The 27,516-nt window shown below is 44.4% G+C and overlaps 1 protein-coding gene across 2 annotated transcripts in view; it reads right to left on the reverse strand.

The window, feature by feature from the left end:
• The window catches only part of LOC147885780 (initiation factor 4F subunit (DUF1350)), a 109,919-nt gene that overhangs the window by 37,616 nt on the left and 44,787 nt on the right, over nt 1-27,516 (reverse strand). For both annotated transcript variants that reach the window (XM_087396383.1, XM_087396382.1), the window contains exon 6: nt 5,231-5,346. In XM_087396383.1, the coding sequence (XP_087252509.1) occupies nt 5,231-5,346 (116 nt within the window). The remainder of the gene's footprint in view (nt 1-5,230; nt 5,347-27,516) is intronic.

Below are 27,516 nucleotides of genomic sequence, written 5' to 3' on the forward strand. Positions count from 1 at the left end.
GCGGTCAGGGGGGCTCTTGAGGTTTATTGTACCGTCTCAAAGGCAAGGATCAACTAGGGCAAATCAATCGGTTTTCTTTCAATGAATGAGGAGTCCTAGAAGATTCTTCGGTGGGGCGTATTGGTAGGCTTCAAGTGGATCTCGAGTGGCCAGTCGGCGAGGTACTTGGGATGCCGTGTGGGCATTGACATCTCCGCAGAGCAACAGATAGCCCCGGTCCTTGAGAGCGTGAGGCGCAAGCTTCTTTACTGGAGCTCAGCCAAACTCTCTCTGGCAAGCAGAGCCTTGGTGGCTAACCAGGTCCTGTTGGCCACGGCCTGGTATATAGCCTTGCTGGTGTTTTCATAGGGGTTACATGGGACAGTTGAGACGCTTGGTGTGTAACTTCCTTTGAGCAGGATCAGATGGCACTCACAACACCAGAGCTAGAGTTGCATGGCAAACAGTGATACTACCACAGGCACAGGGAGGCCTGGGTCTTATAGATCCATAGATGTAGAGCAGATCCCTGAATTGCCGCACACGGTGTTCTCCCACTGGGCCCGTGGCTTGAGCAGATGCGGGTGGATGGTAGCTACCACAAATGTACAGTCGGAACTATGGAGAACATTCCTCACTGCTTATGGAGCTGCCCAGCAGCTCAGAGGATCTGGCTCAGAGCGCTTCAAATTGTGGCATGGCTTCAGAGTACGCGGAGAGATTTCACGTGAGGTATGGCAGCTTGGCTTACAAAGGGAGGCCACACTTTCTCCATAGACACGGTCTCGCCAGCTTACCGGATATAGGGTCGGAGCACTCACAGCATTGAGCTTCACTTGGCTACTCACCCCCCTTCTCACCATCCCCCTCAGTCGAGAGAGGATAGTGTCTGGGCCCAGCATCACGGCCTGGAACATCTGGGTGGCCCATTGCAGCTGGGTCATGGGTCAGCACCATGTTCCTCCGATGGCTACGCTAGTTGCCATTTGGCAGGATATCATTTATACGCTACGATCCATTTGGGAGTGCAGCGTTCTAGGTTCTCGAGCTACCGACGATAGGCGGGCACGTTTTTGCAAGGCTTGGCTTGCAAGTGTATTTTATGATCTCACACCGCAAGGGATTCACTGGCTGTATAGTCCACCACCATGGTTGTTAGCCCCTGTTACAGAGAATCCCTAGGCAGTGAGCTGGGATCTCTGGCAACAGGCGGGTTTTCTTTCAGCCCGTTTTGTTTTTGGCCACGATTGGCACCTTTCCGGTTTTGCCAATTTGTATGGTTGGATTTTAAGCATTGATAGACGTTCCTTTTCTCTGTTTTTTTTTTTTAATAGAGAGAGAAGAACCTTAACAGCTTGGGGAGTCAGAGGTGCTGCATGTGAGCCTCTCTAGCCAGACCAGTCAACGTCCTTGATGAGGGTGACATGGCACAGACTAGATGGGTCTAAGGCTATGGGTCTTAAATGCATTAAATGTGTAAATGCTTGGGGGCAAATGAATTAAATGTGATACCAAGAGGGGGGTAAATGATGCATTTAAGAGGTACCCTAGAATGATGACATGTGGCAAACTAGATCCATCTAGGGATTTGTGGGCTTTGTAGATTAGCAAGCAAGAGCCTTAACGTGGAAAATGTCTCGTGAGCTTGCTGACACAGAGATAAGCTGGGAGGTTCATGGTAGTGCCCTCACCCGTGATTTGCAAGAGAGATCTGGATTTTGGTTTTATCGACTTATTTGGTATCAACCACTACGAGGTCGCAGGAGTTTATGACTACATGCAGAGAGCTACTGTGTCGTCACGAGACTTGCGTATGTTACTTGGAGGTCTTGGTTATCCACAAGTGCTATGCAGATAGCAGGCCACAACTTCTGAAGGCTTAGTCACAGGTATTGTGAATGCACGTAGGAATCATGCGTTGACTGGAGAAAGCCCTGGAGTATAGAGCTCATTTAGTAAGTTGGCTGATCAAATAGCAGAGAAGTTCTCTGATTGTTTAAGGGATGAGTTGCCTTATGGGTTACCTCCAGAGCGGAATGTTCAGCATAAGATTGAACTGATCCCGGGGGTAAAACCTGTAAATAGACCTCCCTACAACTTAAGTTTTACCAAAGAAGCAGAGGTGCGAAGACAACTAAAAGAATACCTCAAGCTCGGGCAGATTCAGCCCGATTTCTCTCCTTTTGCTTCACCAGTGATATTGAGGAAAAAGAAGACGATACTTTCCGCCTCTGTATAGATTACAGAGCACTGAATAATATCACTGCTATGTATCCGATGGCTCGGATCAATGACTTGCTAGATGCATTACATGGGGCCATAATTTTCAGCAAGATAGATCTTAAGTGTGGCTACCATCAAATCCGCATTAGAGTCGAGGATGTGCATAAGACCACTTTTAGAAGCAGGTTTGGACATTGTGAGTTTTTGGTAATGCCGTTTGGACTTACCAATGCTCCGGCTACATTCATCAAGCTTATGAGCGATTTACTACATCCGTATATCGGGAAGTTTGTAGAACATTTTATTAACTACATTCTTATTTTCAGCAAAAGTATTGTTGAGCATCACGACACTTAAGAATAGTGTTCAGTACTTTGCAGAAAGCCAGTCTGTATGTAGATGAAAAGAAAATTGTGCTATACATGGTGAGACTTGAATATTTAGGGTTCATTATTACTCCCGAGGGGATGGAAATGGATCCAAAGAAAGTGGCTGCAGTACTGACTTGGCCTATCCCTTAGAGTTTGACCACTTTGCGATCATTCTTGGGATTTGTTCAATTTTATCGAAGGCATATAAAAGGATATTCTGAGATCGTATCGCCATTGACTGATCTAACCTCAGATAAAGTACCTTTTATATGGGGACAGAGTCAACACGGAAGTTTTAACGCCATAAAACAAGCTGTGGTCTCAGGACCGGTGTTAAAAATAGTTGACCCCTAGAAACCATTTTTCATAGAAACCAATGCGAGTGGCATTGCGGTAGGAGCAATTCTCCTCCAAGAGGGAAGGCCTACTAGCCTTTCTTTGAAAGCAAGAAGCTTTCTCCCTCTCAACAAAATTGGCCAACTCATGAATTAGAGTTATATGCCGTTGTCCATGCTTGGAAAACATGGAGACATTATTTGTGTGAATCAGAGTTTTATGTTGATGTTGGTCATGATACTCTGAAACATTTTTGTAAACAACCTGACTTGAGAGGCCGCCGAGCTAGGTGGGTTGAACTCATGTAGGAGTTTAGATTCGGTACCGAAGAGAGAAGGATAATAAAATTGCTGATGCGTTGTCATGTATTATGCATAATATGAGTTTCACGGTATTAGAGAGTACTCTAATGGCCGAGATTAAAGAAACTCAAAAGGTGAACAAGTTCATCCAAAGCCTTTGGCCTAAGACTCATGTGCTTAACCTGGGGAAAAGGGTGACTTGGCATCTAGAAAAGGCCAAACTTATGCAAGATATACCATCCCCCTTATGGTATGTTGAAAAGAAATGGCAAGGTTGTAGTACCTAATCAGAATGATCTCAGGCGGAGAGTCATTCAATAGTGCCATGATAGCCCATGTGCAGGATATCCAGGAGTCGAGAAGACGTATGGTCTCGAAACGAGATTTCTTTTGGCCGAAAATGAAAAAACATATTCATCAATATGTGACACGATGTTTTTCGTGTCATGTAACGCAGAGCGGGTGAAGCCACCCGAACTCCTACAGGCCTTGGAAATACCACTAGGTAGGTGGTAGAGCATTTCCATGGACTTTATTGTAGGTTTGCCTACAACACAAGGTGGATATGATTCTATCCTTGTGGTGGTTGATCGTCTTACCAAGATGGCTCACTTCATTCCGACTAGAGAATTTGTTAGTGCCCCGCAAGTGGCGGATTTATTTATTAAACATATATTTCATCTACATGGATTACCCAGATCCATAGTGTCAGACAGGGATGTTAAATTTACCAACCATTTTTGGACTGCAGTATTTGAGGCACTAAGGACTGAGTTGGGAATGAGTAGTAGGGATTATCCTGAAACGGATGGTCAGACAGAAATAGTCAACCAAACATTAGAGGATATGCTCAGAGCATATGTTTTATTGAGGCAACATTCGTGGAACAAGTGGTTGTCACTATTGGAATTTGCCTACAATGATAGAAAATATTTCTCTACAGGAATGAGCTCGTTTGAGCTGAGCTATGGTTATAGACCAGCAAATCCAAGTATGGTTGGAATACCTCAAAAAGTGCCTAGTGCCACGAACTATGTGGTTTAAATGCGGGAGATGCTAGCACTTACGAGAGCTCAACATCTACCAAGCTATGGATAGAGCTACGGCATATGTGGATGAAAACATATCTGTTAGGGAATTTAAGAAAGGAGAGAAAGTTTTTCTCATAATTCCTTCACACTGCAAGTCTTTGACTGCAGGAGAGCGTACTAAGTTATCACCCTGATATTACGGGCCGTGGTTAATAGGCAAGGTGGCCTATAAATTAGAATTGCCATAGGGTTGTAAGGTGCACCCACAATGTTTCATGTTTCTCGTTTAAAAAAATTTTTGCATGCAGGTGACTCACTAATCGAGAATGTTGTTTTGTTTCAGGAGATAGAGGATAATGCAAGGCGCAAATCAACAAGAATCCTGGACCGAGGAACAATGCAAGTACGCAATCAGAAGATACCCACGGTGTTGGTTGCATGGCATGGTTTACCTCTATCTGAGGCTACTTGGGAATCTGTGTATCAGATGCGGAGAGCATTCTCAGATTTTATCATCGAGAACATTGATGCCTAAAGAGGGAAGGAATGTTATGATCAAGCTGAGATAACACGACCTCGGACGGGTTACTGCGTTTCATGCAAATGGTCAAAGAAATTAATGTCAAGGACCTTCATGAGGGTGACATAGCACAGACTAGATGGGTCTAAGGCTATGGGTCTTAAATGCATTAAATGTGTAAATGTACATGCCTGGGGGCAAATGAATTAAATGTGATCCCAAAAGGGGGGTAAATGATGCATTTAAGAGGTACCCTAGAATGATGACATGTGGCAAACTAGATCCATCTAGGGATTTGTGGGCTTTGGATTAGCATGCAAGAGCCTTAACATCGAAAATGTCTGGTGAGCTTGCTAACACAGAGCCGTTACCCGTGATTTGCAAGAGAGACCTGGATTTTGGTTTTATTGTCTCAGCTTTGAGTTTGAAAACTCTTCATCCTTCTATAATTGGAATAGAAAGTGCAACCTGATCAAGGACCAATGGAATTTGTTCAGTAAACCTTTGCAAGGATCGTAAACTCTCCTCATCATACTTGGGAATAATTGGTGATGCAGCATCCAAGATTCCTTTCAAAGAGTCCCCTGCATTGCAATAGTAGAGTATTAGAGGAAAAGAAACAACCAAACTATATTTATCATTATACCCCATACATTTAAATTCAATCTCGAAAGACCAGCATACATGCAATCAAGTAATGCTTATAAGATTGAGGAATTGTAGGCCATCTTCTGGTGGTTCTAATGATGCCCTATAGACCATGGCATGTGCCTTGTAGGCATAAATATAGGCACTTATAGTTTTAGTGCCTTTTAGGCCACATAGGACACTTAGTCCTATGTGACACCTAGAACGCTTAGTCCTAGGTCTAGGTACAAGTACTTTGTACTCTTTCTTTTCTTTTTTACTTAAGATTGACGTGATAGCTAAGACTCTATCGACTCTTTGCACCTTGCTCTCTCTCTATCATTTAACGATCCTACAGTGGTATCAGAGCTGCGTTTAGATTCGTCTCCTGCACCCGGACTCGCATCAGCTCCCTTCAACTTCACTGCTCCTTCATCCGTACAGTCGTACGGTATGGACGATCGTACTCACAGCTCCGTACAGCCGTGCTTGCTCTGTACTTGCGTCGTACAGCTATGTACCAATTTTTGTACTGCACTACGTACGTCTCCATACAGGGCTCCGTACCTTCGTCATGTGTTTCGTACAATCACTGTACACCCGTACTTGCGTTGCATTTGTGCCGCCGTACTTGCGTTATACTTGCGCTACCGTACAGTCGTACAAATAAATATCTACATCACCGTACAGTCGTACAACAGGCTCTGTACCCGCCCCCGTACTCTTGTTCGTATTGGGCTCCGTACTGCTCTTCGTACTGCGATCCGTACACCGTACAGCGTAGCACATGTTACCGTACAATCGTACACTCTGCATCCGTACATTGTACCAGCTCCGTACCTGATCTATACGATTGTACGTTCACCGTACATTGGACCTACTCCGTATATTCGTACAATTGCACCGTACCTGTTCCGTACAGAACAACTGTCTGTACAGCTCGTGTGGACTTTCTCAAAACTTGGGGCTTTTGAGGACTTTTTCTGTCCTTCACTTCCTTTTACTGTTTGAAGTCCTATCAAATTATTTCAACAGTTTGGAAAGCCTACATCTTGAGGTCTATATTTTGGGACTGGACATTGAGTCAAATTATCATACATTGGGTCACATTTGCAAAACTTTCAGCAAAATTTGGGGCTTTTCTGTATTTGCCCTCTTTTTGGCCAATTTCCCTCATTAAATTTGGGGCTTTTACCAGATTCGCTGTTTTTGTACTGAACATTGCCTGCCACAGTCACATTTGGGTCAGATCTGCATTTTCCCTTTGATTTGGGTTGGAAATTTGTAGATATTTGCTGTCATTTTTGGACAGCCAGCTCTTTGCAGTGATAGCCTTGAGGCTTTTGGGTTTTCAGGTCTCTTTCAGGGTATCACATTTGCTATGGCTGGGAACAATCAAGATCTATTTGGCGTTCTTCATGAAGATGATAAGTTGGATGGCACCAACTATCCGATGTGGTCTTATCTCATGAAACATATTCTTGTCGCAAAGCATTTGTGAAATATTGTTTCTGGGGTTGATTTGAGGCCAGCCAATGCTACAGTGGTTGCCTCTACTGCTGGTCCCTCTGCAAGGGGTGCTCCTCCTAATGCCTCATCTTCTAGCACTCCTGCTGCTCTTCCAACTCGGGAACAGTCAAGATGGGATGCAAGAGATGCAAATGCACATTCATGTATTGCTTTATCATGCAAGAGAATCATTATTCCACACATCTGATCTTGCAGAACAACAAAGGATGCTTGGGACAAATTGGCTTCTCTCTATCACAATGAAGCACGTGTTGCATATTTGAGAAGGCAATTACAGGAAGTCAGTATGAATGAAGGTGACTCTATGGATGCATACCTGACAAAGGTCAAGGACCTCATGGAACAACTTGCCAACATTGATGAGGTGGTGCCAAATTCACAGCTTGTCAGTACCACACTGAATGGACTGCCAGATACATATCAAGGGTTTGCTACAACCCCTCGATTAGTGGCCATGGGTAATCCAGACCACTATTCTTTTGATCAGCTAGTTACTTTGCTTTTGCAGGAAGAGCAAAGTCGAGCTAATAGACAAGCCATTATTCATGATCATGCATTTGCTTCACAGCAGACAAGAAGAGGCAAGGCTTCCAAGCCTATGGGCAAGCCTAAATCTGCACATAGCAGCTGCAATTCCTCCCATGCATCTAAAAATACAGCAAATAAGTCAAAGAAGAAAAGATGCAACTATTGTTGCAAGGTTGGACATGACATTTCAGAATGCAAGAAGCGCATTGCTTCCGAGAAAAAGAAAGCAGGACTGACAGTTAAAGCCTCACATGCTATTGAATCCCATGAGCCAGAAGATGCTTCACATGCACATGCTCTCCAGGATGATTGGGCATGGGCATGGGCTGTCCATTGCTCATTTGATCCCTCCAAAGCTGATGCACACTTTACTACTAATGACGCTCAGCCTTGGTATTTTGATAGTGGTGCCTCCAAGCACGCACATCTTGCAGACAGTTGTTTCATTTTTTAGCACCTCGAGGGGGGACTGTCACATGTGCTAATAATGTGTCCTATGCTGTAAAAGGAATTGGAGATTTGCAGCTCACATCCATTTCAAGCCATCCTGTCACTTTGACTAATGTTCTTTTTGTGCCTGGAATTGACGTCAACTTGATTTCAATTTCAGCAATTGCCACCTCAGGTTTCAGAGTGAATTTTGATGGCTACAAATGCCTAGTTTATGATCTTCGTGATGACAATGCCATAGTTCTCACTACCACTTTGCAAAATGGGCTTTATCACCTTGATCATCACTCAACTTCACTTATTGGAGCATTTGCTATTTCCGATTCACAGCTTGCTGAAACTCATCTTTGGCATGAGAGAATGGGAGAGAATGGGTCATCTCAATTTTAGAGCTCTTGCACAGCTACATTCATAGCAGATGGCAAATGATGTAACTCAAACTCACACAGTTTCCAAACATGTGTGTGAGGGTTGTCTTTTGGGTAAGATGCATCGATTTCCTTTTCATTGTCCAAAACTCTCACAAAGGAAATTGCAGCTAGTGCACAATGATGTCTGTGGCCCAATGAGGACAAATGCCATTGGGGGGTACAAGTATTTCATTACTCTCATTGATGACTTCACAAGATATTGCTGGATATATCCTTTAAAAGCCAAATCTGAAGTTTTCTTATGCTTTTAGAGGGGGCTGAATATGGTTGAGAATGAATCAGGATGCAAGCTTGTCACCCTCAACATAGATAAGGGGGGAGAGTATATGTCAAAGGAGTTTGATGCATTTCTGTCTTCACGGGGCATTGTTCACTCATGCACTACTCCTTACACTCATCAGTAAAATCCTGTTTCTGAAAGAAAAAACAGGTCCACAATGGAGATGGCCAGATGCATGCTTAAGGCCAAGTCTTTGCCCATTAAATTTTGGCTTGATGCAGTGATGTGTGCCAACTATGTGCTGAATACATCACCTACACGGGCATTGAAGACTGTTACACCTTATAAAGCATGGAAAGGCAGGAAGCCTTCACTTTCACACATGAGAGTTTTTGGGTCTCTTGCATATGTTCATGTACCATCTCAGCTGAGACATAAGCTTGACAAGGCAATCAAATGCATATTTATTGGTTACAGCCAGGAGAGCAGAGGGTATCAGTTATACCAACCAAATACTGGGAAGATTATTGTCAGTAGAGATGTAATCTTTGCTGAACATTCAGCTTTTCCTCTTGTTGACTGCAAAGCTAAGCCAGATGTTGACATGTTTGATGCCTTCTCCTCTTGTGGACTGCAAAGCTAAGCTAGATGTTGACATGTTACCTCTGCCTTCATCAGAGGAAGACTTTGACCAGTAACATGAGCCTCCTGCAGACCCTTCAACAAGCAATGATCAGCCAGTACCCCATGCTGATTTGCAGGTTTCTCTTCCAGCACAAAATGATCCCACTATTCATGATGCAGTGATTGAAGAAAGAGCTGTCAATAGACAGCAAAGGCAAGTTCGCAGATGACTTCTTGATACATTGAGAGACAGCAAACAAGATCAGCCTTTTGCTGCCCGGACAAGATCAGGGAATAGACAGATGCATGGTCACTTGCTTGAGTTTGCACTCCTTGCTACAGCTTGCAATGAAGAGCCTTTGTGCCATAAAGATGCTTTTGACAGCAAAGAGTGGATGGATGCAATGAGAGCTGAGTTACAATCCATTGCTAAAAATGACACATGAGAGTTAGTAGATCTCCCTCCCCGCAAGCATGCCATTGGTACCCGGTGGGTCTACAAATTAAAAAGGAAATCTGATGGCAGCATAGATCGATACAAAGCCCGTCTTGTTGCGAAAGGGTATGCCCAACAACAAGGCATTGATTTTGAGGAGACATTTGCTCCCACATCCAGGATTACTACCATTAGATGTGTCATTGCCATTGCAGCCCATCACCATTGGCAAGTGCACCAACTTGACATCAAGACTACTTTTCTTCATGGGGATCTGGAGGAAGAAGTCTATGTCACACAACCTCCTGGCTTTGAGGTTGTTAATTCTGAAAACAAGGTATGCCGGCTTAGAAAAGCCCTTTATGGTTTGAAGCAGGCACCCAGGGCATGGTATGCCAAAATTCATGCACACTTACTATCCCTTGGTTTTCAGAATAGTCCCACAGAACCCACTCTTTATGTCCGTGGGAGTGGATCTGATTTTTTAGTGCTGATTTTATATGTGGATGATATGCTCATCACGGGCCCAGATACTCAGCATATTGCAGCTTTCAAGGCTGATTTGCAGCAGGTTTTTGAAATGTCAGACATGGGACAGCTCCACTATTATTTGGGCATTCAGTTGGCTCATGTTGAGGGGGGTATCATGCTGTCACAGTCCAAGTATATTGGACAGCTCATTGATCGTTTTCAATACGAGGATTGCAAGCCAATTTCTACTCCAGTGGACCTTGGCTTCAAATTCTCAGCTCATGATGGGAGCCCACCATGTGATATCACTCTTTATCAGTAGGCTGTTGGATGCCTTATTTGTTTATGTCACACCAGACCTGACTTACAGTATGCAGTATCTCAGCTCAGTAGATTCGTGCACATGTCCAATTCACAGCATTGGCAGGCAGTGAAGAGAGTCTTCAGATATCTCAGAGGCACTCGGGATTTAGCCCTCTTCTATGGTGATCAGGGTTCACTTACCATGCATGCTTACATGGATAGTGACTGTGCATGGCATGGCATGTGGCTTGTAGGCATAAATATAGGCACTTATAGTTTTAGTGCCTTTTAGGCCACATAGGACACTTAGTCCTATGTAACACCTAGGACACTTAGTCCTACGTCTAGGTACAAGTACTTTGTACTCTTTCTTTTCTTGTTTACTCAAGATTGACGTGACGGCTAAGACTCTATCGACTCTTTGCACCTTGCTCTCTCTCTATCATCTAACGATCCTACAGAAACCATGATCTATAAGAAAATTTCTATGCTTAGATACAAAAATACATTTAAGATGCCATTCCATCATGTGATAGGAACACAAAATGCACTTTGAAGGATAAGGAACAGACGTTTTATACTCAAATCCATTCTCTGAGGCAAGTCAAACTTTGAATGGAAGTTACAGGAATGTAAAAGGTAGATGCCTAAATATCTTGAACAGTTCGGCAATCACACTTGAGTCAAAAGAGTTGAATGCTAAGATTGAATGCTCCACAATCTTCTTTATATTGAAGATTAAAAACATGACTAAATAAAAACTGCATGACATTGGTTAAAAGTATTGCTTGATACATTCTAACTCTGTTTACTTCATGCTTTATTTTTTCTAGTTCAGAGATGAAAAATGTAGGTTGATTGCATTAAAATAAACACTGAAACCAACATCATAGAAAATGAAGTATACACCAATAGTTGTACCAAATGACCAACCTAGCCTGAATCCTTCTCCCTCTGCCAAGAAAAAACTCTATATTACAGCTAAGGATACAAGGAAAATATGTCAAGGAAAGGACCACGGCCATGGTTACCTTCTTCTGCGGCCATGGCTGTGGTTACCTCATGCAGCAGAAGGATCACTGAACTCTGTCCAATCTCTCTCAGGATTGTGCATAGAACAAGGAGGCTTTAATCAGCTGCCCAGCACTGAGGTGGCCAACCCAAACAGGGCGGACGTGAGCATAGATGGCCAACCCAGGCTAGAGGCTAACCTGGGTCAAATAGACCCGATTAGTAGATGACCTGGCTGACCAGATCACCAACCAGATTGGCCTGTTTAGGCCCCCCTACCAGCGGGTTGAACTGGGCCTATAAAATGCCCATTGTACCGGTCCAAACGGGGCTGCTGCAGCAGCCTATCATGCACTAAAGTGGTCAGATATGAGGCCATGTGCACAGATCTAGACCCACCATACTAAATACATCCAGACATTAAGGGACTCGCAATATTAGCATAGAGAAAGACAAAGGGAAGTCATACGAAACACTAAGAGGCACATGGCAAGGCATGTCTCTTCACCAAGAAAGAAGAAAACCCTTGGGACAATGTTCTTGTGTTAGAATCATTTGAACAACCATTCATTTTAGTTTGATTTCACTCCTGTATTGTATGCCTAATTGTTCCTTTTGGGTGCTTGTTTTGATCAAAACAATTTCATTTATTTTATAAACTTTCTGCCCTCCTTTTTTCAATATGTAACCCTATACTTGTTGCGTATGCAATTATTTGTTGAAATATCCATTCAGGGATTTGTTGTTCACATCTAGCAAAAAGTTAGCAATTGCTAGAGGTAATAGTAATCTTATTAAAGTTAACAGTTAGTAGTTACTAAAAGTTATGCTTGATAGAAATACAGTAATCTTATTAAATCCATCATTGCTAGTAGGTACTAGAGCATTAAGTCCCTCATGTGCTTCTCCATACTTCTTTTAGATCCTTTTGCTACTAGTTTTGTTTTGTGTCCATGTAGGTATGTATGTGTGTATGTATGTATCTTGATTAAATGATATGCATGTCTGTGTTTTTTATCCCATGTGGATTGCTTTTTTAAAAATGGTTTCCATCTTGTGCTTCACGATTTATCCAACATTGTTGATGCCTTGGAATTGAAGTTAGCTTAATGTAGCCATAAATTTGATATCGTTAGTTCAAGAAGGCATCAATCTGACACAAAACAGCCTCAAAATGGCTAGAAAAAGGTATTGTTTGCCTTATCAAATTTCTTTTGCAAATGCTTTGGTAGCATGTTCAAATCTTGGCATTGTCATTTAATGCCAATGGAAAAACACATTCCAATCGAAGAGGTTGCGGGGATTTAAGGTTGTGCTAACAAGAAGGGTCTATAGATCTTAAAGCGTTGCTTAAAGTCTTTACGTCTTGAGATCTTTGAGGAAATCTTTAAGATTTACCACTTGATGTGAATGGCTAAAGTTAGGGTAACAAAGCTAGGGACATAGCTTGACTTATGTAGCCAAATCAAACCGAGGCTAGGCTGATTGAGCAAAGTGAAATAACCACGGCTTCCACCGATAGGAGCATATGACCTTAAGTTAACCAAATTGAGCTCATAGATGAGTCTCTTAAGTATGGTCCCTATGGTCCCCCCCGTCTCTTATCTTGGGGTTGTCTTCTCCGGACCCATCTTCACCATGAGACCCGCGATGCATGCACGCCTAAGCAGAGGATATGCTTCATTGGCTAGACTAGAGAGACAATGCTTCCGCTCTCACTTTCAGGATCCACGGACCAAAGGGTTGCTTTTTGACTCCTTGGTCCGCCCAGTAGGGATGTATGGCAGCCCATGTTGGGGGCCAGACTTGTTGTCACCACAATGTAAATATCCTAAGTCAAAGTACACTTGACCATTTATTTGATCATAATTAAAGAGTTTTATATGTGTTAATTATGGTCAAAGAGTTCTTTTAATGGTCAAAGGATTGACTACGGTCAAAGATACTTGACTCTAGTCAAGTAAACCTGACTTCGGTTGGGGAGACTTGGTTTATTACCAAGAGGGTTAACTGCGGTTAACCATAGAACCACAGAGCTGACTACGGTCAGAGAGTGTTGACTTCGGTCAACGAGACTTGGCGTATGCCAAGAGGGTTAACCACGGTTAACCAAGATGTGCCAACTTCGGTTGGAGAGACTTGGCTATAATAAAGGCGCCTCGACCCTTGGTCAACGCTCCTTAATTATGATCAAGAGTGTTGACTCCGGTCAACCAGAGAATAAATATATATTTTTATATTTGTTAAGTGTGCACATGTATTCAGTGGGGACGCCCACCGTGACTAGAATTAGTGTGCAGTATGTTATTTGCATGCAAAGCGCTAACAATTAATGAGTGCCATGGTGGTGCGCTTTAATTAATTGTTGCAGGTACTAGGAAGAGTTATTTTCCTAAGCGCTACGGGAGCCTAACAAGCATCTAGGTGGCGGTTCGTGTGACCAAGTGCTTTGAAGACTCCAGAATGGCCCTTAGTGGCATGTAATAAGACTTAGTCTAGATTTTAGACAAGTGGCATGTTGCCAATTTGAAAATGAGCTTGAAGCTCTTGTAATGAAGGATTCACGTTTTGGATTTTGGGATGTATTAGACAACTCTACGCTGAACTCTTGTAACAGATTCTCTTCAAGAAATAAAATACCTTGGGGGGGGTCCAGCCCGACATGTTGTCCTGGGCCCTAGTGTCTCTGTTGAGAGAGTGAAGAGAGGGAAAGCAAAAAGGGAAGTGTCTTTGCTGTCTTTAGCGAAGGTGGTTTCGTAGTGAATGAAAGTGTGATTGCTGTCTTTCAAAGAGCGAGAGGTATTTCATTGGTATCAGAGCTATAGGCTCACCCTCTTCCTTAAGAAGGTGACGATTCAAGGGAAGAAGTATGTTGGCTGGTATAGAGCAGTGGGCTTACTTGGCGCTTCGAGTGTTGGCAGCTATCAGTCATAGCATTTTTAAAGAAGAAGACAGAGGCACCTAGGCAGGTGAGCGACGCTGTGGGCAGCGGAGTCCCGACGAGGACTTCTGCGTGCATAGCTTGCGTGCCGTAGCATCAAGGTGCCGAGTGAACACACGCCTTGCGGGACGTGAACGGAGAATACCAGTGTGAGAATTGAGGCCGGTGCTAGGGATGACCATCACTGACGAAGAGATGCCTTCACGGGGATACATGGCGCAGGCCCATGTGTTTTGACAAAGATACAGACGCCGATGGACAAATTGAAGCGCTCAAACGACGAACGCTAATCCGGAAGGCATGAGCTTCACGTGATCTACGAAAGGCGATTTTGGAGATTTTCTAACGGAATTTCTAGGTTCCATCGTCGACTCTGAGAGCGGTGCGACGCGCGACGCGCATCAGTCAGCCAAGGTTTGGAACCTTAGGCTGACGTGGCGTAGGAGGACATGTGGCAGAGAGGCAGCTGCTGACGTGGCAGCCAACAGGTCCACACGTGCAATGATGACGTGGCAACGCATGCAGCTGACGTGGTGCAGGACACGTGGTAGGTGTTGATGTGGCAGGGCTGACAGGAAGCTGATGTGGCAGACAGCTCAGATGCTGACGTGGTACTGACATGTGGCAGACAAGTGCCTAACCCGTGGTTAGTAAAACCGTGGTTAAGTTAACTACAGCTAGTTAACTCTGGTTACCTGAACCAGTATTTAATTAGTTCAACTTTGGTCTAGTTAATCTGGCCTAACCAGACCAGTTTGGTTGGTGTGACCGGTCTAATTAGTCTAGTTGCAGACTAACCAAACCAGAGCCAATTAGTCTGGTTAGAGTAACCAGTCAGTTACTTCATCTGGTTACTGTTCTTCCCCCACCAAAAAAAAAAAAGGACAATTGCAGAGACTGTTTCTACTAGCTCACCTGCCTGTCAGACTTTTACTGTCAGAAAAGCAGCAGAAAAGCAGAGAAAAGCAGAGAAAATAGAGATTTGCAGAAAAAGAGTATGCATGCCTTTGAGCAGTGAAAAGAGGGAGAAACAGATACCTTTTGAAGCCATCTGCAGCAGCCAGAAAAAGGGCAATATAGTTGTTGATGCTTTGGCAACTTTGTGGGTATATGCCTTGAATTGACAGCCACTACTGGCATAGATTGTGAATGCAAGACACCTCTTGTTGAGGTAAATTTTTTCTTTGAAAAGCGAAGGCAGCGTGCATCAGTTGCATACACAATGTGTGCGTGAGAAATTTTGCAGATCTCAGACGAGTTGTAAGAAGATGGCTCAATCACCTATCCAGTGGGATTCACAAGATAGGGATGCGCATCCGAATCAGAGAAGTGTGCAACAAACTCAGCAAGAATTTGAGCAGATGGTACGCACTCGTATACAAGAGATGGAAAATCTCAAAAAGGATCCAAGGGCTCAGCATTTGTTTCAAGCTGAAGCTATGCATTCAATACACTCAAGGAGAAGTTGACTACAGAGCCTATTCTTGTAGTCCTGGATTTTTATCAATCTTTTGATGTTGATTGCGATGCTTGTGGAGAATGTGTTGGGGCTGCATTGCATCAGAATGGTCATGTAGTGGCCTATGAAAGCAAGAGACTTCGGGATGCAGAGAGATATCTAGGAATCTATGAGAAAGAGTTATTGGCTGGAATAATTTCCCTATCGACATTCTACTAATTAGTGTAGAATGACAATCCCTAACGACATTTTACACTAATTAGTGTAGAATGACAATCCCTAATGACATTCTACACTAATTAGTGTAGAATGACAATCCCTATCGCCATTCTACACTAATTAGTGTAGAATGTCAAATCGTATCGACATTCTACACTAATTAGTGTGGAATGACAATCCCTACCGACATTCTACACTAATTAGTGTAGAATGACAATCCCTACCGATATTCTACACTAATTAGTATAGAATGACAATCCCTACCGGCATCACTACCGACATTCTACACTAATTAGTGTAGAATGACAACCCGTACCTACATTCTACACTAATTAGTGTAGAATGACAAAAATAATGTGACTATTGCTTATCATCAGGACCGGGAAGGCATGAGGGAGCAATATGCTAGTGATGCGGATTTTGGTGAGATTTTACAACAAATGCAAGAGGGGCAATCCACCATTCACTATTCCCTGAAAGATGGGTATCTAATGAAAGATGATTGCCTATGCATCACCCAGGAGATGAGGAAAAAGATTTTGGAGGAATGCCATGCACCTCCCTATGCTGGACACAGAGGAATTACAGAAACCACTTAAGCACTAGAGAGGTATTTCTTTTGGCTAGGGATGCGGAAAGATATACATCAGTTTGTTACTGAATGCCTTACGTGTCAGAAAGTGAAGTATGACAGACGGAAGGCACCTGGCCTACTTATGCCTCTTCCCGTGCCTCAGGCACCATGGCAAAGTATTACAATGGACTTTATTTTTTATTTGCCAAGATCAAAGTCAGGGAATGATGGGATTTGGACTATCATTGATAGATTCAGCAAGCAAGCTCATTTCATTCCAGTTCGCAAAACCATAAAGGCAGATCATATGGCTAAGCTTTTCATGGCACAGATCTTTAAGCATCATGGTATGCCTAAGTCCATTGTTAGTGATCGAGATCCCAGAATGACCAGTCTATTCTAGAGAGCTTTATTTGATAACATAGGGACGAATCTGAATTTTTCTTCTTCTTTCCATCCCCAGACAGATGGTCAAAGTGAAGTAACAAATTCTACACTTTTGGATATGCTGAAATGCTACGTGGGTGACCAAAGTTCAGACTGGGAAAAGTACCTACCATTGGTAGAGTTTGCTTACAATAATACAGTACATAGCTCTACAGGGAAAGCCCCTTTTGAGGTCATTTATGGGAAGGTGACTTGGCCACCTATATTGAGGACCAAAGATGAAATATTTGCAGCTGATCAGTTTGTGAGAGACCTCCAGACAGCTTACAGCCAAGTCCGGACAGCAATCGAAAGGTCTCAAGAGAAACATAAAAGAGCTGCAAATGAGCATAGGAGACAGTTAGATCTCAAGGAAGGGGATTGGGTACTTTTGAAGTTTGAAAAAGCTAGGCTCCGCAAGTTTAAAGGCAAACAGAAAGTGTATGCAAAGTTATCTCCCAGATACTATGGCCCTTTCAGGGTTACGGAAAGAATAAATGAGGTTGCATACAGGTTAGCATTGCCAGAGCATTGGAGGATTCACAATGCATTCGATGTGAGTCTTCTAAAGAAATTCCAGGGACCAGAGCCTACAGAGCCAGTATCAGAGGATCCACCAGAAGTGGATGAGCTGGAAGAGGTCCTTCAGCTAGAGCAAATTGTGTACCATACTGTACGTAAAGGCCCTCAGGGTAAGGAATTTTACAGGTATCTTGTAAAATTCAAGAACTATACGGCATTAGATGCCAAGTGGATGGACGAAGACATGTTATCCGATCATCCACAACTTTTGGATGTTTACAAGGAAGCTTTTCAGTTGAGGTCAACTGAATAGAAGCCGAGGGGATGTCACCACTGTCACGATCTGTGACGTATTCCTTTCTCTTTCTAGACTTATGGATGGTTTAATGAATGGACACTTGTGGAAGGGTATGCCCTTTCGACGGGACACTTCCTAATGAGGCATAACCCTTCACAAGAGACATTCTAATGAAGAGACATTCCTATTGTAATGTACCCTCTCATCAAGGGTCACACCCTTCACAAGGGGTATACACCTCTTCATGCACATACCCTTTGGAGTACACACCTTTTCATGTGTGACTCTTCACTCTCTATATAAGAGAGGCCAAATTGTATGGATGACAATCACATCCACCCTACAGATATTCAAGCAATACAGTTATTCCTTGTTCTCTTCTATCTCAGTCTCCTTTCTGTTCCTTAGCACAGTTCTAAATATAGTAAATCTAGGATTTCTTACAGTGGTATCAGAGCAAAATTCGCTCCTGCCTGTAGGAAATGCCCCCCACCTTCTAGCGCTGATCTGATACATTTTTGCCGCTAGAAGGACATCCGTGCACATTGTGCATGGAAGAGATGGAGAGGATGAGCGTAAAATTTTTTAACGCTTACCCGGCCTAAAGTCATCCTGGCCTCTCCATCTCCCTCACATCACAAGTTGATGTGAATGGACACGACCAGAATCGTGTCCTTTCAGGTGCTTGGGCTGTCCCAAAACCAAGGGACGCACCTTTTCCACCATGGGACACACCTTTTGGTGACAAGTCTCGACTCCTCACTTATGGGACATACCCCATCGTGGGCAAAGGGACATACCTATTCATGCAGGGTCGCACCCCTTTTTGACAATAGGGACATATCCCCTCATGAACAGGTGCACCTATTCCAAGGGTCACACCCCTTCGAATAGGCACACCTCCTAGGCCCCAAGTACCTACAAAAGGGTACCTAGAGGGGTAAAAAGGGACAAAAATTAAACCCATCCCCTACCCCTAGGTTTACCCTAACTACCCTAGGGTTAAACTAAACCCCCATTTAAATTTTTGGGGCAAATAACCCTTTAGACAGCCAAAGCGAAAAGTCGCAGCCTCTCTTTCAACAAAAAAAAACTGTACGGACTTCCGTACAGCCTGCGCAGCCAGCCGTACAGTCCCTGCGCCACCTTTCCGTACCTTCCTGCGCAGCCAGCCGTACAAGCCAGCCACCAGCCTGCGCCTTTCCTCGTCATTTTCTGCCTGCAAAATTCGACCGTACAGGCCGTACAGCCTGTACAGTACAGCCGTACGGTCAGCCAGCCTACACCGTACAAGCCGTACGGTCAGCGCAGATCTTCATCAGCCTGCGCTGCCAGCCCCTGTTCCCTGCGCTGCCAGTCACTGTTTCGCCACTTTCACTGACAGCCCCCCTCGCTATTTGCAGCCCTGGCCTTGCCATTGCAGCTCTGGAAACCTGCCTTTTCCTGACAGCCTGCTGCCCTCTCCTTATTTCGCCATTTTTACCCTGCCATTTCAGCACCAGTTGCAACTATTCTCGCGATGAAGACAGCCCGTTGACAGCCCCGACCAGACAAGCCTCGAGCACTCCTCGCAAAACACTGCAACACGGACCTCCGGACAACGATTTGAAGCCTTCTTCTACGCAATAACTTGGCAGATTAAAGTATTGCCAGGTGGAGTCTTTCCAATCTGCTTTTTTCAGGATTCTTTTTAACAAATTACAGCAAATGAAAGAATCCACATTAAAGCATGGAAACCCCTGGTAATTCACCCGGCCATTCAAGGACACCTCAGGCACCTGCTCCTACACAATATCGTGTTCAAATTGCACAGCCAGCCCATTTTGGAGCCTTTGCATCTTGGGTCTTCTGTGTCACGTGCCCTCCGAGTGACTTGGATCACATCCTCTACCTTCTGCGTGAGGCACCTCAGTTACATTATTTCCTCAGCACAGTACAGGTTGTGTTCCACGAGACACGAAGATATCCGGAACACGATATTCCTCAGGAGTTTGCTGTTCATTTTTGGAGAGAGTTTTATTTTTCACCTTCGGCATCCCCAGGATACTCTCCACCTCCTTCAGCTCCCCGATATTCTCCTCTACAGGTTGTACCTTCTCCAAGTCAGTATTTACATTCTGAAGGCACTCCCTCTCCTGGATATCCTCCTCTTCCGACAGCAGCTCCTTACCCTTTCTCAGATCCGTGGACTCTGCTACCTACCCCTGTCTTATCTACGAGCAGTAACACCTTTTTCAGAATCTCCAGTGATACCTCCGATAGGACCTCCCTTACCAGATTTCCACGGGTGGTTCCATCCTGCCTCGCCTGCCCCCTCCAATATGAGCAACCTCAGGGAGCAGCCCGAATCCTCTTTCAGGGATGGTACAAACTAGAGCGCAAGTTTGCGCTTTTCTCACAGGGATTTCCGACATGTCGCACCACTCGCGTGAAGCCTCTCCAGAGATTAAAGAATCAAGTCCCAAAAAGACCCCTGAAGGCAATGTCCAAAGTGAATCTCTATTACAACTTCAAATATCTCAGCTTCAGGACAGCATCTCCGACCTGGTTCAAAAAGTTCAACAACTCCAAGATTCTCGAAGTCCAGCACATACAGAGGACGACGTGACGCAACCCGACGACGATGCGGACTCTTTCCCACCAGAGGTAGAAAACACTGAACTGCGTACTCTCTACCGATTACTTCAAGCTTCCAAAACTAAACGACTTGACGTCAAACTTCCGGAAGCCTACACTGGTCAACGTAATCGCCGAACTCTTGACCAATGGCTCGCTAAAATGCGCATGTATTTTGACACTGTTGACCTCACGGAAGGCAAAAAGATCGCCTTGGCAACCTCCCTCCTAAAGGATACAGCATTTCTATGGTGGCAAAGACGCTTAAAGGACGGAAAAAGTGTGTTAACATGGGAACGTTTTGAACACGTGCTCCGTAAGCAGTTTGTACCTGCCAATGCGGACTTCCAAGCACGATCAAAACTTCGACAGTTGGAGCAAACGGGTTCCCTGTCTTCCTATATCTCTCAGTTCACCACATTGGTGCTAGAGATTGATGGTTTAACTGAGGATGATCGCCTTCATGCTTTCATCTCAGGCCTAAATCCCTCGTTACGCATTGATGTTCTTAAAGGAAATATCACCACCACAGATGGCGCTATTGCTTACGCAGAGCGCATTACAGATTTCCTAAACACAGGGAAGCAGAGTACTAATCGCACATAGAACTCTCCTATGGCCAAAGGTGCTCGCCCTCAAGATAACACCAAGTTTCGCAAAAACTTCGGTAATCAAGGTCAGCGACAGTCTCAAGATCCCCAGAAGCCTCAGAAATCATTTGCTGGATTCCAACAGAAGCACTCCCCCAAGGATCGTGTTTCTTCTTCTTCACAAAGTCATTACCGACAGCCCCAACATAAAGGTGCGGCCACTGACAAGAAGAACAACTCCAGCTCAAAAGGACTTTGTACCATCTGTACCGGCGACCATAGATGGTTCGATTGTCCCAAGCGACCAAAGCAAAATTCTAATATGGAACCTAGCACTTCCCCAAAAGAAGATGCTACCTCAGCACAAGACAAGAAAGGCAAAGCTGTTCGAATGGCGAATACCATCCACCTGAGCCTTGCCAGCAACCCCGAACCTTCCCTGGCCACTCAAGTACTTTGTGTTCAAGGATCGATTCGTGGAACAACGGTCACCATCCTCATCGACAGTGGCTGTTCTCATAATTTCCTAGCCAGTTCTGTGGTCGATAAACTTCGGTTGCCCACCAGTCCTAGTCTCATGGACTATCAGATTGAACTCGCAAATGGAACAACTTTCTTGTGCAACACCAGGATTAAAAACTTGTCTTTTCGCATCCAACATTATACGGACAAGTTGAACTTCGACATCATGCCTCTTTCTCGGTACGATGTCATACTCGGACAACAATGGCTCTACGACTATGATCCATCAATCAGTTTTCGCAGCCATACTATCCAGTTTGTCCACCAGGGAAAACTTATTGAGCTAACTGGTTCTAGGGACTCTCCTTCCACTCCCGTTGCCTCTGCCCTACAAGTAAAGAAGTGGGTTCGTAAACGCCAAGCAAAGACTTCACTTCTGTTGGTTACGGCAGTAGAGGAGACACCAACTAAGGATCCTCCTGAATACCTCAACCAACCTTTTTTCCAGCCCTACCTGGATCTTTTTCCACAGGAATTGCCAAAGCAGTTACCACCTCGACGACCAGTGGATCACCCAATCGAACTTATTCCCGGCAGTAATCCACCGTCGAAACCTCCTTATCGGGTTTCTCACACTCAAAATGAAGAAATCCAAAGACAGGTCACCGAGCTACTCGACAAAGGTCACATTCGGCCCAGTCGCAGCCCTTTCGGATCTCCTGTACTACTTGTGGAAAAAAAGAACAAGTCTATGCGCCTCTGCATCGACTATCGAGCCCTCAACAAGCTCACTATCAAAAGCAAGTATCCATTGCCTCGCATTGATGACCTCTTCGATCAACTTCTACATGCAACACACTTCTCCAAGATTGATCTTCGTTCAGGTTATCATCAAATTCGTTACGAGAAGGCGATGAGTACAAGACAGCTTTTCGAACAAAGTATGGACACTATGAATGTTTGGTCATGCCTTTTGGGTTAAACAATGCCCCGGCCACATTCATGACATTAATGAACGACATCTTCAGGCCTTTCCTCGATAAGTTCGTCATCGTTTACCTCGATGACATCCTCGTTTTCAGCAGATCCCTACTTGAGCATAAACAACATCTTCACCAAGTTTTTGAAGTTCTCCGCGCAAATTCTCTCTACATCAACATTGAGAAGAGTGAGTTCTTCAAGACCCAACTTGAATATTTGGGACATGTTATTTCTGCTCAAGGTATCTCTGTGGACCCCAAGAAGGTCGAGGTAATCCGAAACTGGCCTACTCCTAAGAATGTTCATGATGTCCGCTCTTTTCTCGGATTGGCAAACTTTTACCATACAAAGGTCTATCAGTTTTCCGAAATCGCAGCTCCTATGTCCGAATTATTGAAAAGCACAGCAATTTTTCAGTGGCTTCCCGAAACAGAGTATAGTTTCCAACAACTCAAGCAAGCACTCACTACCACACCAGTTATGGCTATTGCTGACCCAAATCTTCCATTTGAGGTCATGACCGACGCTTCCGACATCGCTACAGGAGCAATCTTGATGCAAGAAGGCAGAGTTATTGCTTTTGACAGCCATAAACATTCTGATATCCAAACCCGATATCCGGTCTATGATAAGGAGTTTCTTGCTGTTGTACATGCTTATCGCTCTTGGAAGAAAGGGAGGGAGAGGAGAGAGGAGAAGGAGAAGATTATCTCATGGGTGCCGACTCTGTGGTCAAGACAGACCATCACTCTCTCAAGTATATCTTTACTCAGCCAGTCATGAACGCTCGACAAGCACGCTGGGTTGAGTTTTGGGCCAACTTTCACATGACCATTGAGTACATACCAGGACTACGCAATGTAGTTGCAGATGCTCTCAGCAGGTTACCTCTAGCATCAGCCATGGTAATCTCTACATTATCTGTGGATGTTCCGAATTCATTCAAAGGAAAGTATTTCAATGATAAAGACTTCGGCACAGCAGTACAGGTTCTTTCAAAAGATCAACCTTCGACTTCCGAACAGAAGATTTTCTCATCCTATTCTTATACAGACGACCTTCTGTATTATCAAGATCGCGTCTGTGTACCACATGACAAGGATGTTCGACGTCTTTTGTTAAAAGAGCATCATGTAGTTCCTTATGCTGCCCATCCAGGCATCAATAAGACTTATCGGTTACTCAGTGCAACATACTACTGGCCTCAGATGAAAAGAGATGTCATCAAAATGGTTACATCTTGCTTATCTTGTCAACAAATGAAAGCAAGTCGACGACTTCCAATAGGACTTCTTCAGCCTCTTCCAGTTCCAACGGAAAGGTGGGAAAGTATTTCCATGGATTTCATTACAACACTACCACGATCCTCCAGAGGTAATACTCAGATTATGGTAATTGTTGATCGCTTGTCCAAAATGGCACACTTTGTTGCTTGCAAAAGCAGTGCACAGGCCCCGGACATAGCCAAACTCTTTATACAACACATCTTCCGACACCATGGATTGCCCAAGAATATCATATCCGACAGAGATCCTAAGTTTACCAGTCACTTTTGGATTTCCCTGTTCGAATCTTTGGGTACAACTCTACTGTTCAGTTCAGCTTACCACCCAAAATCAGATGGCCAGACTGAAAGAGTCAACCAAGTTCTGGAAGAAATGCTTCGACATTATGTTCAATCACGCCTCCCAGCCTGGGAAGAGTATCTACCACTCCTTGAGTTTGCTTATAATAACTCTTTCCATAGTGCCATCAGCATGACTCCATTCCAAGCAGCTTATGGACACACTCCGATTGTACCAACAAATTTTGTACTTCAACATCGAGTGGCCCTAGCTGATCAACTGGTTCAAGAAATGCAAGACATTCTACTGCAAGTTAGGGATCATATGCGAAAAGCGCAAGAGCGGTATCAACGGTCTGCCAACAAACATCGACGTCACTTGGAATTTAACACTGGTGACATGGTGCTATTATTTGTAGCCCCACATCGCTATAAGATAGTTAAGTCTGTGTTTCCTAAGTTGCGACCAAGATACTATGGACCTTTCCGGATCGTCAAGAAAAATTCACCTTTAAGTTATAAATTGGAATTACCACCATCATGAGGTAAAATCCATCCAACATTTCATATTTCTTGGCTAAAGACGTACATTCCAGGCGATGAAGCAGTTCCTCCTGCAGGTGATTATGTCCCAGAAATCGAAGACGATTATATTCTCCTTATTCCTGAGCGTATTCTGGACCATCGACAGCGAGAGACTCGACATCGACTTATTACGGAATTCCTTGTTCTTTGGCGAGATCTGGACGACTCCGACGCTACTTGGCAGTCTGATGAAGACTTACAGCAGTACCCTGATCTGTTACAGCAGTATTTTCAGTAATGTACCCTCTCATCAAGGGTCACACCCTTCACAAGGGGTACACACCTCTTCATGCACATACCCTTTGGAGTACACACCTTTTCATGTGTGACTCTTCACTCTCTATATAAGAGAGGCCAAATTGTATGGATGACAATCACATCCACCCTACAGATATTCAAGCAATACAGTTATTCCTTGTTCTCTGCTATCTCAGTCTCCTTTCTGTTCCTTAGCACACTTCTAAATATAGTAAATCTAGGATTTCTTACAACCACAATGTAAATATCCTAAGTCAAAGTACACTTGACCATTTATTTGATCATAATTAAAGAGTTTTGTATGTGTTAATTATGGTCAAAGAGTTCTTTTAATGGTCAAAGGATTGACTACGGTCAAAGATACTTGACTCTAGTCAAGTAAACCTGACTTCGGTCGGGGAGACTTGGTTTATTACTAAGAGGGTTAACTGCGGTTAACCATAGAACCACAGAGCTGACTACGGTCAGAGAGTGTTGACTTCGGTCAACGAGACTTGGCATACGCCAAGAGGGTTAACCACGGTTAACCAAGATGTGCCAACTTCGATTGGAGAGACTTGGCTATAATTAAGGCGCCTCGACCCTTGGTCAACGCTCCTTAATTATGATCAAGAGTGTTGACTCCGGTCAACCAGAGAATAAATATATATTTTTATATTTGTTAAATGTGCACATGTATTCAGTGGGGACGCCCACTGTGACTAGAATTAGTCCACAGTATGTTATTTGCATGCAAAGCGCTAACAATTAATGGGTGCCATGGTGGTGCGCTTTAATTAATTGTTGCAGGTACTAGGAAGAGTTATTTTCCTAAGCGCTACGGGAGCCTAACAAGCATCTAGGAGGCGGTTCGTGTGACCAAGTGCTTTGAAGACTCCAGAATGGCCCTTAGTGGCATGTAATAAGACTTAGTCTAGATTTTAGACAAGTGAAGCTTGAAGCTCTTGTAATGAAGGATTCACGTTTTGGATTTTGGGATGTATTAGACAGCTCTACGCTGAACTCTTGTAACAGATTCTCTTCAAGAAATAAAATACCTTCGGGGGGGTCCAGCCCGACATGTTGTCCTGGGCCCTAGTGTCTCTGTTGAGAGAGTGAAGAGAGGGAAAGCAAAAAGGGAAGTGTCTTTGCTGTCTTTAGCGAAGGTGGTTTCATAGTAAATGAAAGTGTAATTGCTGTCTTTCAAAGAGCGAGAGGTATTTCACTTGTCGGATACAAAGTGGGCCAGGATGGAGCCGCTACAGATTCTCATGCTATCACTGATGATCCGTGGTAAGCCATTCGTCCCTCACCAGATCATTCGGGTGGAGTTTTGATCACCCCCATTACAGCTAGATGCTGCAATTCAGGTCATTACGTATATGTTACCGAATCAGGGAGTATGGGGACTACACATCCGGGCGTAGTAGGATACCATGGCTAGCACTGTCCTCTTCTATGTCACTTGCAACAGGGGGAGACCAAAGGTGCTGGTATGCACGCACAAAGAGATGGTTTGTAGGGCTAGGGCTTCACATGGACAGACTACCTCCTTTCCACTACAGCATGGATGCTCCTTTCTCTCCCCTCCTATCACACGAGGTCAACCAGGTTATCCGTGAGGATCTACTACAGCTACACACATTCCGGACTTGGTTAGGCCCGAGTGATCTTCCAGTGAAGCTGGGCTTCTACAGAGATCACCTCTTACATATCACAGCTGAGGGTTTCATCGATCCACCAGGATACACACAAATTCACCTACCCCACTCGCTAAGGATCTCTCTTGGGTAGTTTCGGGTTTCCTTACATAGATTTCGTATCGAGAGCGGCAGAGCAAAGCGGTTACCTAGGGAGAGGCGCATATGCACACTGTGTGACATACAGGAGGTTGAGACAGAGGAGCATTTCATCTTCAAGTGTGCTGTTTACTATGAGATCCGAGGGCGTTTCTACTACCTCTTCAAAGACAGTGATGGGATTTTGGCCCGTTTCCTCTCCTACCCAGACAGTCAGCAGATGCAGATGCACTAGTGACAGCATATGGGAGACATTTGCTCGAGCTCGGGGCTACTTGATCATATATAGCAGTCTCCGAAGATGGCCATCATCTGGTGGACTCACTTGTTTCCCACATGGCGGGGGGAGTTGTACGGTAGACTACCTGCTCAGTCCACTGGCACAGGCCCCGCAGATACATGACTTTATTGTGCCAGCCCCCCCCCCACTCAAAGCCGACCACTTATATCTCACTTTCTGTATATCGGACGCCACGCCAGCCATGAGGAGGGGCCCCCCACCATCCACTTGTGTTCAGATCCATTTTTACCGTGCTCTTGACCCGGTGTACATGAGGTTGCCGCTAGATCCTTTCCCACGACACGATCTACGTGTGTTCCAGATGGGAAGATGCCCCAAAATCCATGGTTCGATGATGAGTGCAGAGAGATGAGAGCCCACCTTACACGTGAGATAGCACTAGGATATTTGACTCCTCCAAGGGCACACCGGATCTCACGCCGAGTGACACAACGTAAGAAGCAGGCTTTCCTCATGCATAGGATGGATGAGGTGATCAATTCTTTTCGCAGAGGAGATCCTACCACGGGATGGGGACTCCTATCAGAAGGGAAGTCACCCATTCCCATT

This window comes from Dipteris shenzhenensis, chromosome 25 (assembly GCF_047967505.1).
Source record: "Dipteris shenzhenensis isolate YYH24624 ecotype China chromosome 25, Dip_SZ_1.0, whole genome shotgun sequence".
NCBI classification, from domain to species: domain Eukaryota; kingdom Viridiplantae; phylum Streptophyta; class Polypodiopsida; order Gleicheniales; family Dipteridaceae; genus Dipteris; species Dipteris shenzhenensis.